General features: G+C 53.8%; 5 protein-coding genes across 5 annotated transcripts; 2 read left to right on the top strand and 3 right to left on the bottom strand.

Annotated features, from left to right (window-relative positions):
• The first annotated feature begins 2,780 nt into the window (after window positions 1–2,780).
• On the top strand, window positions 2,781–4,387 carry H310_09208 (hypothetical protein). The gene has a single exon (XM_008875225.1). It carries the CDS (start codon window positions 2,836–2,838, stop codon window positions 4,189–4,191), a length of 1,356 nt encoding a protein of 451 aa, XP_008873447.1. The 5' UTR covers window positions 2,781–2,835; the 3' UTR covers window positions 4,192–4,387.
• Window positions 4,388–4,421: 34 nt separating this feature from the next.
• H310_09207 (hypothetical protein) lies at window positions 4,422–4,833 on the bottom strand (the record flags this gene model as incomplete). Its single annotated transcript, XM_008875224.1, has 2 exons — window positions 4,422–4,472; window positions 4,519–4,833. 2 exons carry the CDS (start codon window positions 4,831–4,833, stop codon window positions 4,422–4,424), a joined length of 366 nt encoding a protein of 121 aa, XP_008873446.1.
• A 50-nt stretch (window positions 4,834–4,883) lies between these two features.
• Window positions 4,884–5,237, top strand: H310_09206 (hypothetical protein; the record flags this gene model as incomplete). Its single annotated transcript, XM_008875223.1, has 1 exon — window positions 4,884–5,237. One exon carries the CDS (start codon window positions 4,884–4,886, stop codon window positions 5,235–5,237), a length of 354 nt encoding a protein of 117 aa, XP_008873445.1.
• A 5-nt stretch (window positions 5,238–5,242) lies between these two features.
• H310_09205 (hypothetical protein) lies at window positions 5,243–8,338 on the bottom strand. Its single transcript, XM_008875222.1, has 3 exons — window positions 8,244–8,338; window positions 5,863–8,187; window positions 5,243–5,815 (listed from the first exon to the last, which is right to left on the bottom strand). The coding sequence occupies exons 1-3, from the start codon at window positions 8,316–8,318 to the stop codon at window positions 5,333–5,335; spliced, it is 2,883 nt and encodes a 960-aa protein (XP_008873444.1). The 5' UTR covers window positions 8,319–8,338; the 3' UTR covers window positions 5,243–5,332.
• Window positions 8,339–8,534: 196 nt separating this feature from the next.
• H310_09204 (hypothetical protein) lies at window positions 8,535–9,700 on the bottom strand. Its single transcript, XM_008875221.1, has one exon. It carries the CDS (start codon window positions 9,681–9,683, stop codon window positions 8,640–8,642), a length of 1,044 nt encoding a protein of 347 aa, XP_008873443.1. The 5' UTR covers window positions 9,684–9,700; the 3' UTR covers window positions 8,535–8,639.
• Window positions 9,701–11,084: the final 1,384 nt, after the last annotated feature.

The raw sequence follows: 11,084 nt of genomic DNA, 5'->3' as shown, positions 1-11,084 counted from the left end.
ATCGTTTTAGTGATAACGACCGATTGTGTTCTACTCCTGATATGCATTTGACAGGTTGCAGCCAATCCCCACGATCCACCAAGGTTTTCCATGATCGTTCTAGATGGAAATACCCATTTGGTTATTTTGATTGGTTAGTACTACTCACAGTCAAGCTGAAGTTGCAATTCTGAAAATTGTTACCAAAATGACGAGAGGTGCGACCAGAATCCCTGGCTGTGCACAACGTCTTCTGAAGTCGTGGAACGCGTTCCCAATCGGTTTACCTGGTGCTCCCAATCGGCAGGTGCCGTTCATATTCGCCCACTCATGGCTTGATGGCTCGAAAACTCGCTCGTAGTGTTTCAAAGGCCTACGCGAAAGAGCAAAGCAACAAACTATCATCCTTTTGACATATGTGAATACATCAAATATTTACGAAAATGATAAACTTTTCGATTACAGCGCCTTTTCAAGTGTGCGAGATGACGGTAACATTCACAACAACCCACTGTCATTTGGGTTTCGACAACTCCTAACAATTTATACTTTCAGACGTATAAAATTAGACGGTACAATATAAAAATGTCGTTCTTGCTCAAGAAACCTTGTCAATCCACGGGCAGTTGAAGTAGTAATTACGTACAGCGGACAAGCACAAGTGTGTGTCGAACATGCCTTGCGTCCTATTGCGCCATATTTGATATGCATCTGCTTGGGCAGACGCGGCATTTCACATATTACCATAGGCTCCAACAAAGCAATGTTTGGAAACAACCTCCGAATCTACAGGAGCATGCCAAACCGCGCCGACTGTTCGGAGAGATTCAATGCCCACCCGACTGCGATGGCGTGGGTTGGCTAAGGAGATTTGGAGATGCGGTACCCAAGGTACTGTGAACCACGAATAGCCGACACGCCAGAATTCACTTCTATAAAAATACGAAATTTCTACCACCTGTATACTTGTACTTCAATACACGTCGGAGATGTCATCCTTTTGACCAATTGCAGTGTAGATAAAGCAGAAACTGTGATTGAATTACAAAAATTCCTGATTCTAGCAAAGTCGGGAATTTCACAGTTACTTGAATTTATTCTGCCTCCATGCCATTTACGATGAAAGCATGTCGGCTTGTTCCGGGGTTCACTGTACTGTTGTGAACTGCTGGCCTCGTACCGGCAACATGGACAACTGGTCTCGTTCAGCTCGTGGTTTAGAAACGAGAGGGGAACCAGTCATTTTTGTGCCGTCAAATGGACTGATTTCCTCGGCACGTTTCCATTGGAATTGTTCGGATACAGAAAAATGTCAAAAAATTGACGGAAATATCCAAAAATCACATGCGGGAAACGTTTTCCTGTCGACAGCCTTTCTCCAAATTATGCATTTTTGATGCCCATTGGTGCATACTAGTACACATTTCCAACGGCGAGTGATGTGGACATCTGCCCTGCGGATTTGTCGCGAAGTACCAGGACGGACCTGGGCGTCGGGTTCGCCGCATTCGAACCCAGGTACCGACCGCTTCAACCTTTCGAGAAGACCACGCATCTATACACACAGCTTCCTCGCCGTTTGTTTGCGAGCAACACGAGGTGCATGAATGGTGTAGGTGCAGGAAGGCATGTGGGGTCGCCATGGTGTTCGAAGGAGCCATGGCTCGGTTGCTTGGTGAGATGTGAATGCTCCGTTTCTACACCAGGGACTACTTAATGACAAAGGTCCCTCCACAGATATCCTTCATCCTACCAAGATCCCTCGAACACCACGGCGTCCCCAAGCATCCCAGCCACACTTGGCACATTCACGCAGTCGTACCGTGCAAAGAACAAGTCTTGTAAAGCAAGTACAAGCGAGAACGACGAGCCAAACAGTCGCGAACGAAAACGATGTCGTCTCAGCAAGATATGAATACCATGTCGTAATCGATGTGTCCACTCACGGCAGCGATGGTTTCCGATGTGTGCATACTCTCGGCGCAAGACTGACGGCGTATCCGTCGCCGCCCCCGAGACTTCGATCCTCGGCTTCTGCGGTGTTTCTCGCCTGCGACATGCCATGCTGAAAACGCCCAGGTTCGTCCTGCCGATGGGGGGACAAGCGTCCGGGTTGGTACTGGGGATGTATATACATGAACGCGATAGTCTAATCTGTCATCTGCCGAATCCGTGTGGCGTCGTTGGAGGCAGTCGTGTCTACCAAGGGCAGTCTTGATCCATTCTCCAAACTTTGGCGTTGAAAGCGAAAGTTCACAACATAAAAACGCTCGGATCTGTCGCTGCGGCACCAAAACGGTCCAGTTGTCGAACCATCACGTGAGCACGTTGTGTGCAAATCGTCCGAGTTTGTTCTGCCTCGGCATAAAAACACGAGGTGACCGAAAGAGATGGCAGTCTTGGCTGATTCTGGAGGCACGGGATACTGTGGTCGCCACCACGGGTCGTTCCCATGTCCCAAACGCGCGCTACTCGTCCATCCGAACGTTGCTATTTTTGAAGTGTTCGCGGCATGGGATATGTATGGCTCGATGAACACCAGCGACGTCGCGCCCGGAGCTAGCTCGCGGAACACGCGTCCCCCCGATCGGCGCTCGCGACGTGCGCTGGGCGAATTTCAACGCCCTTGTTTATACTCGCGGCATGATATCGCATGGTGCGTCGAGCATCCACGTTGGCGACGGTACCAAGTTCGGCACGTCGCGAGTTGTCGCATCCTTCGAAGTTCGTTTTTGTCGATACGTTTCCCAGGGAAACGCCTTCGAACTTCGTGTCTATTCCTGGAATGCGAGCTCCATTGTTGCTTTCGCTGCTCCTGAACGCACGGCGGTGGCGGACGAAGAGACGGCTGTGTGGATGCCGCTGGGATACGATCGCGGCTTGTCGCGGGCTCGAGGTATACGAGTGATGGACACAGAGAGTTTGATGGACAAACCCACCTCGCAAAAACTTTCCAAGTACCCTACGCACAAGTCGGCCCCTGACGTGATCGCGGCATTTCGGCACCACGGCAGCAGCCGGTCCAAGGTCAACGTCCGACCGATTCAGCTCACGTCTCCATGTATCAACGTCGCACGGGCGGTCGAAAACGGAGACGTGTCCTTGATGGGGTCTCCGACCCATGTCGAGGAAGTGTCTGTCGAGCATCATGACGATTGGCACGACGTTGTCGATGTCCACGTCGACTCATCGCCGACGCCTGGTAACATTCTCACTCGGGACGTGCTGCAGTCCAGCTTGGATTTACTTTATCCCACCATGGACGCGGACGTGGCCGCGTCGATTCATACGCTGCTCCTTAACCCTGACCACGGATTTGGCACGTTCCAGTTTGACGTGTTGGCATTGTGCGCGTACTTGCCGTCGTCCACGTTGGTGCTTGTCAGTCACTTGATCTTTTCGGTCATGTCCTTCGATGGCCTTGACATGGATGTCTTGCTCGCGTGGGTGCGGGCCGTCGATGGAACGTACAACCCCGCGATTCCGTACCACAATGCGGATCACGCCGCGGACGTGGTCCACTCGCTCTACTGCGTCGTTGTGCGGACTCCATTACAGTCAATCCTGTCGGCCCCCATGCAAATCAGTGGTCTCTTGGCTGCCATTACCCACGACGCCGCCCACTTTGGGCGGACGAACTTGTTTCTTAAGAAGTCCAACCACCGCTTGGCCACGATGTACCCTGTGTGTTGCCCCCTGGAAGAAATGCACGCGGCCGTCGGTCTCGAACTATTCACGGACCACAACGTTCTCGGCCACATGTCCCCGTTGCTTCAGTCCGAGCTCCACCTGGTCATCCACAGCGCTATCTTCACCACGTCACTGTGCGAACAGAAGAATCTGCTCGCGTCGCTGCGGGCAGTGGACAAGTCGTCGTCGTCCTTTGATGTAGTTCTGCTCCAAGCCGCGCTGCACGCCGCCGATTTGGGCCAGACGACCAAACCGTTTGAGGTCCATCGGCTGTGGGTAAACCGTCTCGGCGACGAATTGTTTGAGCAAGGTGATGCCGAGAAGGCGCTTGGGTGGACAGATGTGTCGCCCATGTGTGACCGAAGTGTTGGGTTTTCAGTGGGCGGGCAGCTGTTCTTCATGCAAAATCTCGTCTTGCCGGTGTACACGGCGCTGAACGAACGGTTGGACGGAGCCTTGGAGCAAGTGTTGCGCCAGATCGCGACCAACGTAAACGTGTGGAAGCACACCATGACATCTTGATAACTTATTGATTCACCACCACCATGCCATCCTGTCCGCACTCGACGCAATGTCTGCTCGATCTTGGCGCGAGCTCCGTGCACCAAATTGCCATCTGCTCTTTGTCGATCCGATTGTTGGGGCGCCCAAAATGTCTTGCCCTATTGTCAAAATATGTGTGATTCAGGGGTAGTACTTTTGAACGAAATGACCCCCGTCATCCATATTTCGTACGCCAATTGGAGCGATAATTATCCTTGTTCCATTATACATGTCAAGATAAAACGAGAAACGTCGCTTGCCTACGTCATGTTGATGTTGGGATAAATTGACGGAATCTGTTCTTGCCTTTCGCTGAAGGTGTTTGCGTCCCAGGTTGCAACGACGCCGCAAACAGGTGCCGCGTTGTTGCAATGGCCATGTCCTGGACGTTGGATTCATGGGCGCGTTCTCGCCAAAAGCTCCTTCTCTAAGGGGTCGTGGAATAGGTATCAGCTCGTGTGTTGATAACAGGGCAGGAATGCCGAGCGTCGTCAAGGTGTCAAGGCCAATTTGAAGTTGAGACAGCATCGGTTGAACCTTGTTCTGCACCAATCGAGCCATGTTACCTAAAGACACGCACGAGATGGCCAAAGACACGCGGGAGTGGCCATGGACGGCCATGCCATTCCTGCTTTTGCCTTGCAGCAGCTAGCGTCCGCCCTTTGAATGGCATGAGTGCTGTCCACGAAGACGTCTACGTCGACGAAGAACCCGCTGTGCCGAGCAACCCCCCATTCTGCCGAGTTCTCTCAAAAGGTACACTCCAAATTGTACACACGTTCCCCGCATTCGACAGCCCACGTCTAGGTCTCGCATGGAACTTTGGTTCGATCGCGCTCAACCCGTTCTTGCAATGCTACGCGCGTGGCATCAAGAACAGCAACCCCATCAACGTGTGCTTCAAAGAATTTCGAGGCCTCGGGCGCGCCATTTGCAAGTTCACTCTCCAACACAGCGTGCTGGAGACGGCGCCACCCACGTACATATTTAACATCGTCCTCCCTGCGTGTCGTCGGTCCCCCTAAGCGTTGTTGAATTCAATATATCCTCTGCGGGCACCGCGTGCGCGGGTCGATGGTTGCATTAGGATCACATGCTTAAATACACAAAGGAGTTCTAGCTAGCACTGCTTGGGATGCTCGTAGTCGGTGAGTTCGCGTCCGATCAAGTACAGGTCATCTCGAATGGCGTCGTGCAGGTCCTGGAGCCACCTGGCGGTAGCTTTGGATGTTTGGCCGACCACGACGAGGCCAACGATGACTTGGGTCGCAAATGCCGCGCGAAACACATGGACATGGGTCACGTGCAGCATCCCGTCGAACGCGTGCCGGTACACGGAGCTGCACACGAGGGGCACGACAAGCCCCGCGCTAACCACGTGTACGAGCGGCCAGACGACGTTGGCTTTGAACGTTGCCAGGTCCAAACACTTGTGTGTGAGATCGCCTTCGTCGACGACCCCTGCGCAGTTGGCCATCACGTGGAAGTGAATTTGGTTCATCGCAAGGGTCAGCGAGTCCAGCACACTCCCTTCGTCCCATCGGACAAGGCAGCACGCCCAGTACAGGCAGAACTGCATCACAATGACGCCGAAGCACGTCGACTACATCAGCAACAGATCAATCGTCTCGTTCGACTTGGTGTTATTACCTCGAGCAGGCTCGGCCACGGCGATGCCGGCAGCAACATCGACACAAGCACTCCAATCAGGTATGGCAACCCCACCATGTACAGCCCCACGGCGAGGATTAGCCCATGGCGTGACATGCCGCGCACTTCGTACCCGCGTTGACGAAGCTCGGGGTCGATCTCGTTGTGGGGAATCGACAGCGCAGCACACGCTTCCGCCGCATACAACACTATAAAGTAGATCACAACCCCAGCTGCGAAACTGAACGAGTCATGGCCGCCTCCAAAGTACCGATCGAGAAGGGCCGAGGCACATCGGCCAACCACGAGCGGTCCGATGGTTACTGCAGCGATGGCAGCAAACATGGTCCCCCACCACAACACAGCAAGAACGGCAAGTCGTCCGGCCACAAAAGGCGGCGTAGTTCGTGGAAGCAGGGTGTACTCCATTTTCAACGCGTCGGCAGCACCGTTCTTTGGCCATTCCTTGCGCCGGTAGCCGTACACCACGGGTTCATGGCCGTGGTGGGGATGGTTGTCATCCAACGGGTCGAACACGAGATCGGGTAGCGTTAAAACCACGTCTGGGTCCCCGTGAACGAGGGCTGGGACGCGCGGCAGGAGGAATTCGACCAGTCCCAAATGCCGGCACATTGTGGCCATCCACAGCGTCTGCAGGTCACCAATGTTTGGGGCAAAGTGGTCCAGCGAATCTTGCACGTTGATGTGGACAATTGCAAGCTCCAGCGGCACTTGGACCAGCGCGAATATGTAACGAAAGCGCAGCTCGAGCGGGAACCACCCGGACGGGAGCAGCGTCGTGGCAGTCACAACGGGAAGGTACACGAGAACTGGCACGAACGCAATGTATTTGAGTGTGGCGAACGCCATGGCGCAATACTGCCGCGGCATCGACCCCGCCAAGATGTTTTTGACTCGGTATTGGTACGGGTCATGCGGGTGCAGGATTCCTGTGAGGATGTCCGGGTGCAGCACTTCTCTCAACTGCAGCACGGCCACCGACACAAAATGGATGAAAGACATGCCGAGCACCCAGTGCATCACGTACGCTGCCAGCATATTGTGAAGTGCAAACGTCAGTCGATGCATTGCTGCGGCTTGGAAGAGCGGCAGGGTCGCGGCGTCGACGGCAGTTCCAATTACGACGGGCAGGACGAACACTTTGAGGACGAGATGAGACGTGACCTTGGCGGCGGCGCACATGCACGACATGGCCCAGAAGATGGGTCCGAAGAACGGCCCCAAGTGGGGACTGATGATAGATGGCCGAACTGCACGCCAAAGGAGGAGACCGGACCCCCATGACACGTACGTCGACAGGCATCGAACAACATCGAGGAACTGAAGACAGTCGCCGCGGGCCTTGGCTGCATCGAAGGCTTCTTGCGCAGTTGCCAAAAGCGAGGAGGGCAGGGGCAAGTGGAGACCTCGGCCATTGTACAGAGCCCCAAAAGCATGCGGCGCAAACACAAACACGACGAGGAAGCCAGAGGCCAAAACGAGAAAGAAGAGGACATTGCGTAGGACAACCGGCCACGGTGCTTGAAAACCCATGACTTCCCACATCCAGTCAACTTCATCGGGGCCTTGGGCATGGTCGTGATGCTGGTGGTCTTGATCGTGATGAGGTTCGTGGGGTGCGGGGGGCGGATTGGCGGGATCTTGAGGAGGCTCTGCGGCAAATGGAAGATTGTCTGCTTCTCGGAGGCGAATACGGCGGCGTGGCGCGCCTACTTCTGCAACAAATGGACCGACGTCGTCGAAGTCATCCTGGTCGTCGTCCGATTCTCCTTCTGGCTCCGCTTCTTCGTCTATGTGCCAGCCGGACGCAATCAACGCATCGCGATGGTATCGGTTGGACTCGGTCTGAACATCTTCCGCGATGCAGATCACGTAAAATCCCGCCAAAACAACAACCATCATCAAGATCAGACCAAAAAAGATGTCATCCACGACCCGTTCGAGAGAGTGGACGCGGTCAAAAAAGTGCACGGATGCCATGGACGGTGATCGAAGGAACCATAAACGGTAGATCCAACTGAGGCAATATGGGGTCACGGCAGCCCACATCACCAGGATCGCGCCCATTCGGATGTACTCAAGCGCGTGACGGCTGATCAACTTGACGGATGAAGTGAGAATGTCGCGGAACGGCAACACTTCAGGACATCCGTGGGCGTAGACTTGTCGAAACGTAAACGCGTGGCTGCACAAGTCGCATGTTTCGCGCTTGGAGAAATTGAGCCACTGAATCAAGCAGTCGGAGTGGATGTGCCGAATCGACCCGTTGCATTTGCATGGAGCGAAGAGCCGACGCCGAGAGTCCTACGTCAAGTGAGACGCAAGCGGTTGAGATCGTGCACCGATGCGATGGATCTTACCGCTTCTTCACGACAGACGCGGCATTCAGCGGCGTCGAGATGCTCATCGAAGTCCATCGAGTCCGTTCTGTCCATAGACAGCACGCAATTCCAGCGGGAGAGACCTTGCACGTGTGGCTGACGAGATGTAATATTAACCAATCCAAACCAGCTACATGAAATGCACGAATCAACGAGTTTTCATTAATGAATTAAGCTTGATGATTGGATAAAATTGATCCAACGAAATTGATTTCAATATACTCGAGCAACGTTGCTAAAAGGACGTGCGTGTTTCAAATGCATGAACCAGCAATTTCTGTCCCTTTATTTATTTATGATGTCGAGGCAAGGCGATTAAGTCCTGGAGTTTCATGCACCTCCTTCATCAAGCAACGAAGTGAACGCTTTGTAGGATTATTCTAGCGTAACAACAACTTTTCCTTGGAGGTGGCCCTGTTCGAAGAATCGAAACGCGTCGGCTCCGCGGGTCAAGTCGAACTGGGCAGCGATGCGGGGCATCACTTGGCCAGCCTCGGCCATGTCTTTGAGGGTTTGGAGCTTTTCTTGCGACGGTTTGACCATCCCAACAGCGAGTCGTTGGCTCACAAACGGGTTGACCACCAACATGCACAGGATACCGCTCAAGTATTTCTCCGGTGGGCCACCTCCCTTCACGTATGTGCCGTGCTTGACCAACACCCTGCGATTGTCTCGCAAGCTACGGCTCCCAGCATAGTCCAAAAGAACGTCCGCTTGTCCTTGGCATTGCTGGACAAAGTCCACCGTGTGATAGTCCACCACGATGTCGGCACCCAACTCTCGCGCGGCTTCCGCATTGGCCGCGCTACACACAGCAGTCACGTGAGCCCCGAGGGCTTTGGCAATTTGGATGGCATACGACCCAACACCTCCCGACGCGCCGTTGATCACGACCTTGGAGCCAGGTTTGACCCCACCGTCGTCTCGTATCGTTTGTAGTGCTGTCTGCGCCGCACAAGGCATCGCCGCGGCTTGAACAAACGTCAAGTTGGTGGGCTTGAGACATATTGTGTCGGTCTCGGACATGCACACAAACTCGGCAAACGATCCTCGCCCCGTCGTAAAGTCCACTTCTCCATACACCTCGTCACCCACATGGAACTTGGTCACGTTCGCTCCCACGGCGTGCACCGTGCCGGCAAAGTCCATGCCGATGACAGTGTCAGGTTTTGGCTTGAGGAGCCCTCCAGTTGCCAGACGGACCATGAATGGGCTTCCACGAAGGATGTATTGGTCGCCTTTGTTGATAGATGCCGCGGCCACTTTCACCAGTACTTGAGTGGACGCGGGGATGGGCACAGGAAATTCCTTCACACACAAAGCGCTTGCGTCGCCATATGCGCTATACACGAGGGCTTTCATGGTCGTGGGCGAAGCCATGACGTCGCCAAAGTCAAATGAATTGTGGGCTCGCTGCATGACGCGACCAACGAATGTCCGACGTGGGCGAAGGAAAACGCCGTCGTAATCCGGTGGGACGATTTGAATCGCGATGTTTGATTGGTTGATGCAAGTGATACAGGCGCGTGATTGGCTCGATCACTTCACCGTACACTCCTGTACAGACAAAAGCGAGTGTTTGACACAGGTGCACTTGTGAACTGTACGAATGCACAAGGAACTGTGGAGTGTCCCGTTGAAAATTTGGGGGGGAGTTGTCACTGGGTTTTACTGGGTGGGCGACCTGCATTCTGTCGATTCTACGTTTGTTGGCTTTTTATTTTGGTAACTTTGTGGGAATATATATATTTCATCATTCAATGCAACTTGGATTTTTTGGAGAGACCGACATTCGAATGAGAAGAATTTTTTGGAATGTTGTTCCTTGACCGAGAATGACGGCCGAGGAACACCCGTCGATACGACGAAACGAGGCGGCGCCCGCACCAGAACTGGATGGCGCGCAAGAGGTAAAGAGGCGCAATAGGGGCTGTGTGGATGAGTCCTGTCGAGTTCTACTCGTGTCAACGCTCTGTGTAGCGTGAGAATTGTAAGAGAGTGCGGATTATGTGGGGGGTTCTTCCTGGTCAAAAGAGGCGTAGACCCCTTGCAAGGCACGCATAGGTGGTAGAAGACCCATGACTTCTCTGTAAGGGGGAAGGAAAGAAACATACCTACATTAACCCACAACACGGGAAGTTTGGATTCGCCAATTCCAAGGGAGAGCACTACGTTAGCGAGGTAGCGCGACGGGTGCATCAATAGCTCTGCTTTGTTCGTCTTTGTCGACATCTCCAGCTCCACCATTTCACACGAACAGTATCCCATGACGATATCTGACGAGCTCAACAATGCATCGTTTGTGGGTGACCTGCCTACCAGGAGGAGCCTCAGGAGCAAGACGGCAAGAGCGAACGCATTCGTCGCTTTCGTTCGAAACAAGGCGCTCCCGGTGCCAAGAACAGCCCTCCACTCGGCCACCCAACGACTTGGCTCAAAAAATGCCCCAGAGAAGTTGAAAGTAGCAAGCATCCATCCGAGATTTCAACTTCCTCGCCTCGCGGTGGCTCGGTGGAGGCCTCCCGCATGGCGAACGCGTCCTCCTTCCTGGTAACACAACACGGATTGTCCAGTAGCAGAACGCGTGCCGTAACTGGATCCATGTGGCGCGCTCGATCCGAGGCGCGATTTGTGACCTTTCGTCGTGCCATCGTTCAGACTTGGACGGTGCTCCGACGTCGAAGAGTGTTTGTTGTCAGAGTGTTGACCGGATCAGGTTGTGACACACGGGTCCGTCAGATGGATGGTCGTCATGCGTGCGTATGTTTTGTCAACGGCACCTGACCTGGTTGAACGAGTGGACGGCTGAGCTCGGGCCGT

This window comes from Aphanomyces invadans (assembly GCF_000520115.1).
Source record: "Aphanomyces invadans strain NJM9701 unplaced genomic scaffold supercont1.20, whole genome shotgun sequence".
NCBI classification, from domain to species: domain Eukaryota; phylum Oomycota; class Saprolegniomycetes; order Saprolegniales; family Verrucalvaceae; genus Aphanomyces; species Aphanomyces invadans.
Note: the sequence above shows the minus strand (reverse complement) of the source record. Positions and strands in the feature narration are given on the sequence as shown.

Bases quoted from the DNA above. Each gene is read 5' to 3' on its own strand.
- H310_09205 (XM_008875222.1), bottom strand. From the start codon at position 8,318: ATGGACAGAACGGACTCGATGGACTTCGATGAGCATCTCGACGCCGCT. The intron at 8,188-8,243 runs GTAAGATCCATC...CACTTGACGTAG, and splicing joins GCGTCTGTCGTGAAGAAGCG to GACTCTCGGCGTCGGCTCTT. The intron at 5,816-5,862 runs GTAATAACACCA...TTGCTGATGTAG, and splicing joins CGTGGCCGAGCCTGCTCGAG to TCGACGTGCTTCGGCGTCAT.
- H310_09208 (XM_008875225.1), top strand. From the start codon at position 2,836: ATGCCGCTGGGATACGATCGCGGCTTGTCGCGGGCTCGAGGTATACGA.
- H310_09204 (XM_008875221.1), bottom strand. From the start codon at position 9,683: ATGCAGCGAGCCCACAATTCATTTGACTTTGGCGACGTCATGGCTTCG.